The 6,935-nt window shown below is 26.6% G+C and overlaps 1 protein-coding gene across 1 annotated transcript in view; it reads left to right on the top strand.

Moving 5' to 3' along the window:
* LOC117181331 (jerky protein homolog-like) overlaps positions 1-5,234 on the top strand; it is a 23,056-nt gene extending 17,822 nt beyond the window's left edge. The window contains exons 4-5 of the mRNA XM_033373891.1: positions 4,192-4,781; positions 4,855-5,234. Of these exons, the coding sequence (XP_033229782.1) occupies positions 4,192-4,781; positions 4,855-5,094 (830 nt within the window). The 3' untranslated portion in view covers positions 5,095-5,234. The remainder of the gene's footprint in view (positions 1-4,191; positions 4,782-4,854) is intronic.
* Positions 5,235-6,935: the final 1,701 nt, after the last annotated feature.

Below are 6,935 nucleotides of genomic sequence, written 5' to 3'. Positions count from 1 at the left end.
TTATAAAAACACGTAAACTCAGAAGATGTGGACTGTGACTGCACCATATATTTAGTCGGGAGTGGTGCTGACTGAAAACAGATGATTTGGAGCGATTCGCGCACCATCTGTTGGTCATTCTAAGGACTTATTGAACTACCCTCGTACATCAAATTTGAAACATTTTAAACAATTTCCAAATGTTTGAATAAATTTGAGGTTTCATAAAGATTTTAAATTCAAATGTTTCGAAAGGCGTACAGTACACGAGATTTCAAAAGATGTTAAAGATTTTAAAAGATTTGAAATTTGTTTAGAAGATTTCAAAAGATTTCCAACATTTCACAAATATTTCAAAACATTTTACAAATATTTCAAAGCTTTTACCAATTTTTTAAAAGATTTGACAAAGATTTCATAAAAATTTCATAAAAATTTTAATGATTTCAAACGAACACAAAAGGTCTACAAACAAAGAATAAAGAAAGATTTGACAAATATTTCAAATATTTCATTTAGATTTCAGCATATTTTACAAAAATTTTAGAAGATTTCAAATCTTTTACCAAAGTTTTGGAAGGTTTAAAAGATTTTAAACAATTCCCAGAGGTTTTAGAAGATTTCATAATATTCATCAAAGTTTTCAAATATTTTATAGGAACACAAAAGATTTCAAAACATTTCATAAAGATTACAGAGGTTTTATCAAAATTTTAAAATATTTCAAATATTTTTATGATTTTAACTTAATGCAACAGATTTCACAAAGATTTCAAATAATTCATAAGAATTTCAAAGATTTCAAAAAGGGGATATTACAGCAGATTCCAAAGATTTTAAACAATTTCAAAATGTTTGAATAAATTTGAGATTTCAAAAGATTGCAATGCTTTCAAACAAACCCAGAAGATTTTACGAACAAAGATTAAATAAAGATTTTCGAAATATTTCATAAAGATTTCAAAACATTTCACAAAGATTGCAAACATTATACAAAAATTTTAGAAGATTTCAAATGAATAAAAAAGATTTTCACAAAAATTTCAAAGATTTTTAATTCAAACTTTTCCAAAAAGTTACAGTACACGAAATTTGAAAACTTCTTAAAGATTTTAAACGATTTGCAATTGGTTTTGAATATTTCGCATATTTTAATGACTTCAAATGAATATAAAAGATTTCATAAAGATTTTATTGATTTCAAACGAACAAAAAAGGTTTTACAAACAAAGAATAAAGAAAAAATTAAAATTTAGGTAAATTTTCTGTAATCTTTGTAAAATGTTTAGAAATCTTTTGTGTTCCTTTAAAATAATTGAAATCTTCTGAAAACCTTATGAATTTTGTGAAATATTTTGTATTTATTTTAAATCTTTAAAATATTTTAAAACATTGAGGAAAATTATGAAATCTTCTAAAACCTCTGAAAATCGTTTAATATCTTTTGAATCTTCTAAAATTTTGGTAAAAGATTTGAAATCTTTGTGAAATGTTTTGAAATATTCTGAAAACTTAATGAAATATTTGAAATATTTGTGAAAGCTTTCTTTAATCTTTGTTTGTAAAATCTTCTGTGTTCGTTTGAAAGCATTAAAATCTTTATTAAATTTTTATTAAATTTTTTAAATCATTGTGAAATATTTTGTACTATTAATTTGAAATCATAAAAATATTTGAAATATTTTTAAATTTTTGTAAAAGCTTCAAAATATTTATGTAATGCTTCGAAATATTGGTGAAATGTTGGAAATCCTCGTGAAATCGTTTGAAAGCGTTGCAATCTTTTGAAATCTCAAATTTATTCAAATCTTTGGAAATTGTTTGAAATCTTTAAAATCTGGTGTAATATCCCCTTTTTGAAATCTTTGAAATTCTTGAAATCCTTATGAATTCTTTGAAATTGAAATCATTAAAATATTTGAAATCTTTAAAATTTTGGTAAAATCTCTGTAATATTTGTGAAATATTTTGAAATCTTTTGTGTTCCTTTAAAATGATTGAAATCTTCTGAAAACCTTATGAATTCTTTGAAATATTTGTGAAATCTTTTGTATTCATTTAAAATCATAAAAATATTAAAAATTTTTGAGGAATGTTATGAAATCTTCTAAAACCTCTGGAAATTGTGTAAAATCTTCTAAAACTTTGGTAAAAGATTTGAAATCTCCTAGAATTTTTGTGAAATATTCTGAAATCTTAATGAAATATTTGAAACATTTGTGAAATCTTTCTTTATTCTTTGTTTGCCAAACCTTTTGTGTTCGTTCGAAATCATTAAAATCTTTGTGAAATCTTTTATATTCATTTGAAATCATTAAAATATTTGAAATCTTATACAATTTTTGTAAAAGCTTCGAAATATTTTAATTATTTTAATACAACAGATTTCACAAAGATTTCAAAAAGTTTACAGTACACCAGGTTTCAAAGATTTTAAAGCATTTTCAAAATTTTAAAAGATTGTAAAATTTTTTTAAAGAGTTCAAAAGATTTTAAACCCTTCACAAATATTTCAAATATTTTACACAAAATTTAAAAGTTTTTATCAAAATTTTAAAAAGATTTCAAAAAGGGTACAGTACACCAGATTTCAAAAAGTTTTAAACGATTTCAAATTTGTTTAAAATATTTCACAAAGATTTCAAATATGTTGACGATTTCAAACGAACACAAAACGTTTCAAAGATTTTAAAAGAGTTCACATTCTTTTAGAAAATAGATTTCAAAAGATTTCAATGTTTTCAAACGAACACAAAATTTTTCACAAACAAAGAGTAAACAACTATTTCAAAGATAGTACTTCAAAATATTCCAATGTATTCACAAAGATTACAAAAATTTCACAATGGTTTAAAAAATGTCAAGGACTTGAAAGACTAAGAAGGTTTAAAAATATTAGCAAAAATTTGACAAAGACGACTAACGTGTGCAAAAATTATAAAAATAGTTTATTTATGATTCTGCTTTCTTTCGAAATTTTTGGCCAATACAAAAAATAAAAATTTCATTGTATAACAAACGGTTATTTAATATAAAAATAAGGAGACCTGGAAAAACTTGATTTCTTGACCTGGAAAACCTGAAAAGGGCCTTAAATTTTGTTCCTAGAAATTGCTGGACATCCTGTATGTGACTCATTCATAATTCACGAGCAGGAATAATTTAATTACTTGAATTATTTAATTTTCAATAGTAAGTTACGAGAACTTTTTATTGTAAATGTGTTTAACAAATGTAAATTATTTTACGCGAAATATCGTATTCATTTACATTGTCAAAACATTCAATCTTCCGACAGTTTTCGGTCTCTCTACTTCTCATTCTAATTTTAAAAATCTGTTACGTCCATTATTTACAACTATTGGGAACGGTTAAACTGTGATACTTCACCTGGTGATAAAAATTCGAACTAGAAAGAATAGGTATGATTTAAAAGATCCATTTTAATTTGGACATAAAAGTGTTTACAAATTTTTTTTGAAGTTTAAAGTATTTATTGAATGATAAAAATAAGTCTTTACCGGAATAAAAGTGTTTTAGGTGGAATTTATATATTATATAAGGAAAAACAACACTTTTTGACAGAAATATTTTTCTAAACAAAAACAATTATTGTTCTCTTTATTGTTATTTTCAAAAGATTATAAACTTAAATAAACTTATTTTCAAGTAAAAATGAACTCAAAGTAAATTTTTATTAATTTATACATGAAATATTTACTATTTAAAAATCTGATTTAAAAGTTAGGTGAGAATTCGTATTTAAATTCCAGTCGTCTATTATTCGTATTCTTGGCATAATATGGATAAAATTGATCGCTAAATACATTAATTAAAGTTTATTTAAGCTTACAATGCATTGAACCTCACATGAAATAATTGTATTTTTTAAAATCCTATCTCACAAAAATGTTATTTTTTACTATATAACATGGAAATTCTATCTAAAACTATTTGTTTTTAGTATTTAATCATTGTTTTATACTTCACAAAACAATCGTAAAAACACTTTTATGCAAAAATTAAAGTACATGTATAAAATGGTACCTACTCTTTCTAGTTCCATTTTTCGGCACCAGGTGGAGAAATGGTAGACCACCGTTCCCAATAATGTATAACATAACGAAGAGCTGCCTTTTGTAAACGTTTACAATTTTAACCTTGTTTTTTGCACACATTTATAAAAAACTCAATTGTTTTTTTTGTCTCTAGGAAAAATTTTTTTCGAATGGTACAAAACCGTTTTCATAAATTCTGTGAAAGCCAGAAAACCGGATGAAAACGAGAAGTTTTTGTTAATATTAGACAACGCGCCTTGCCATCCTTTGGAAGAAGAGTTAAACAAAATCGATCGTCAATTCAGGGTATTATATCTTCCCGTAAACGTGACCTCTTTGATTCAGCCGATGAATCAGGGCATTACTGGAAGTATGAAAAGAAATTATAAACAAATCTTTTTGCGACGAATGCTATTTGACGACAAATCTGGAAATATCGTCAACTTCGTGAAAAGTTGGACACTCGTTGACACCGCTTTTGCCCTAGCAAGTGCTTGGAACAATGTTCCTGAGATAATAATAACAAAATGTTGGAAAAAATTACTAGAGGACCAGGTTCCGGTCGTTGAAGAGCCCGATCCCATCGCAACCGATGTCACAGGCCTCTTGAATTCCGTAACTTTTTCTGAAATTCACTCGAATAAGGATGTTGAGGCATGGTTCCAAGAAGAGGAAAATCTAGAGATTTGCAGGACTCCCACGTTCGAGGAAATTATGGAGAACGCCTTTTACGCTGAAAATGTGGTACGATGTATAACTTGAAAAAATAGCTGTTCAAATAAGCAATTTGTTTATAAATATGGATTTTTTTTTTCAGAAATCCGAATTTGATGACCATCAATCCGCAATGGATGATGCAAAAAGTAGAGCCACAGGTCCGCTTGGCGAAAAAAGCACGAGCAACCCGAAAGAACCCTACAAACATTTTTTGCATTTTCGCGAGTGGTTCGAAGAAAATGGTCAATGTTCAAGCGATGACATCGAGAAGCTAAATCATATGCAAGACTTTGTCGAACAAAAGTTGTTTAATTTTATGACTACTGCTTCCGGATTATAATTTCCATTACTTTTTATTATTTATTAATGTAATTTAAAAATTATACTTTAATATATCCTTAAATTGTTGTAAAGAATCGCTATTCCTAAGAGAAAATCATGTAGGCTATTTATTTGTTAATAAAAAATCATCTTAATGGAATTGTTTATGCTATATATACTCTTTTCCTCCATTGTTTATAACAATCATTATAAATGAAAACCATCAATGACTGGATTTTTTTTTATTATTCATTAATCTTTGGCACAATTTATGAATCATATATCTCGAAAAATCGAATAAGTAATTTTCTAATTATCTTTTATGGCTCACGTTTCACTAATAGCATCTGTAAAATACCACCAGTAAATTGTTCAAATAAGTTATTCTTGGTGGCCAGGATGTTAAAATTTGGTTTTACATTAAAACTAATAATTGTGGCTAAAATGAATTTTTTTATACTAAAAATAACATAAAACAAAAAAGTATAAACAAGAATCAAATTTGATTGCGTATCTCACATTTTTGCGTTAAGTAATATGAAATCATCGAATATTGTAAAAAATTATTATATTTCCTTGGAATAGTACTATTTTATAACTAAAAAGCAATATAATAAAATTCAAGAACAAATAAAATACTTCGCGAAATAGTGAATATTGTAGCATGACGTCACGGTCATGCTAGGATGGGTGGAAATGTCAGGAAGGTTAGCATAGTTCTTGAAATGGGACTTCATCCTTTTTTCGTTTGGAGACCTTTCAGTTTCACGAAATACAACCAACTATCTGAAATTTGAGGTTAGAGTACCCGATTCTGATATATTTGATCAATGGAACATGACTGAAAAAATACATTCTGCACTTGAAAAGTATTACTATTCGTATATTTATGGCTTAATTTTACGTTAAGAATATTTTCTCCAAAAAGTCTGGATTCCCATGACGTCATGCTAAAATACTCAATTCAAACCAACGAGGGCCTCCCGCTCTTCGGGATTTTTTTTTTAATTGGTTAGTCACAGACGCGTGCGCGACCGTACAGCTCGCACAGGGCCCGTGGTGGGCGGTAATAGAACTGCGTAATTTCAAATAACTGTGCATGGGAGATTTCAAATAGGCGAGATTTTACTGCATTTTGTTACAAATTCGTATTTTTTAGTTAAATTCGACTATTTTTTATTTAAAATAAAAATATTTTTCGGTCGAAATATGAACTATTATATTTTTCGTTAAAAAATAATCTTTTTTGGTAAAAAGTGGTCTTCCTTTCTTGAAAATGAACTTTTATTTGTTGAAAACTCAACTTTTCGGGTTAAAAATTCAACTAGCTTGTAAAATATTGTTTTTTCTTGGTTTAAAATTCAACTATTTGGTTCAAAATTCTACTGTTTTGATGAAAATGCAATCATTTTGTTTGAAAGTTCATTATTTTTTGGGAAAATTTAACTGTCTTCTAAAAACTTGGCCTTTTTGGCTTGAAAAATGAGTTATTTAGATTTTGTTTGAAGGCTATCCTTTTTGGTTGAAAATTCATCTTTGCAGATTAAAAATAAAAAAATGTTAAAAAATTTAACTGTTTTGATGAAAATTCGTCGCTTTTGTTGAAAGGTTCAACTATTTGGTTCAAAATTAATATTTTTTTACATTATTTTTTGAAACCGAATGTTTATCTATTTGTTTTTAAAGTAATTTATTTTTTAAACCATTTTTTTGTTGAAAATGTATAGTTTTTAGTTGAAAATTTAATATGTTTGTTGTAAATTCAACTATTTGGTTAAATTGATATCATTTTTTGTTGAAAATTCAGCGGTTTTGCACAAAATTCGCTTTTTGGGTTGATAGTTTAACCATTTTTCTGAA

This window comes from Belonocnema kinseyi, chromosome 10 (assembly GCF_010883055.1).
Source record: "Belonocnema kinseyi isolate 2016_QV_RU_SX_M_011 chromosome 10, B_treatae_v1, whole genome shotgun sequence".
In the NCBI taxonomy this organism is placed as follows: domain Eukaryota; kingdom Metazoa; phylum Arthropoda; class Insecta; order Hymenoptera; family Cynipidae; genus Belonocnema; species Belonocnema kinseyi.
Note: the sequence above shows the minus strand (reverse complement) of the source record. Positions and strands in the feature narration are given on the sequence as shown.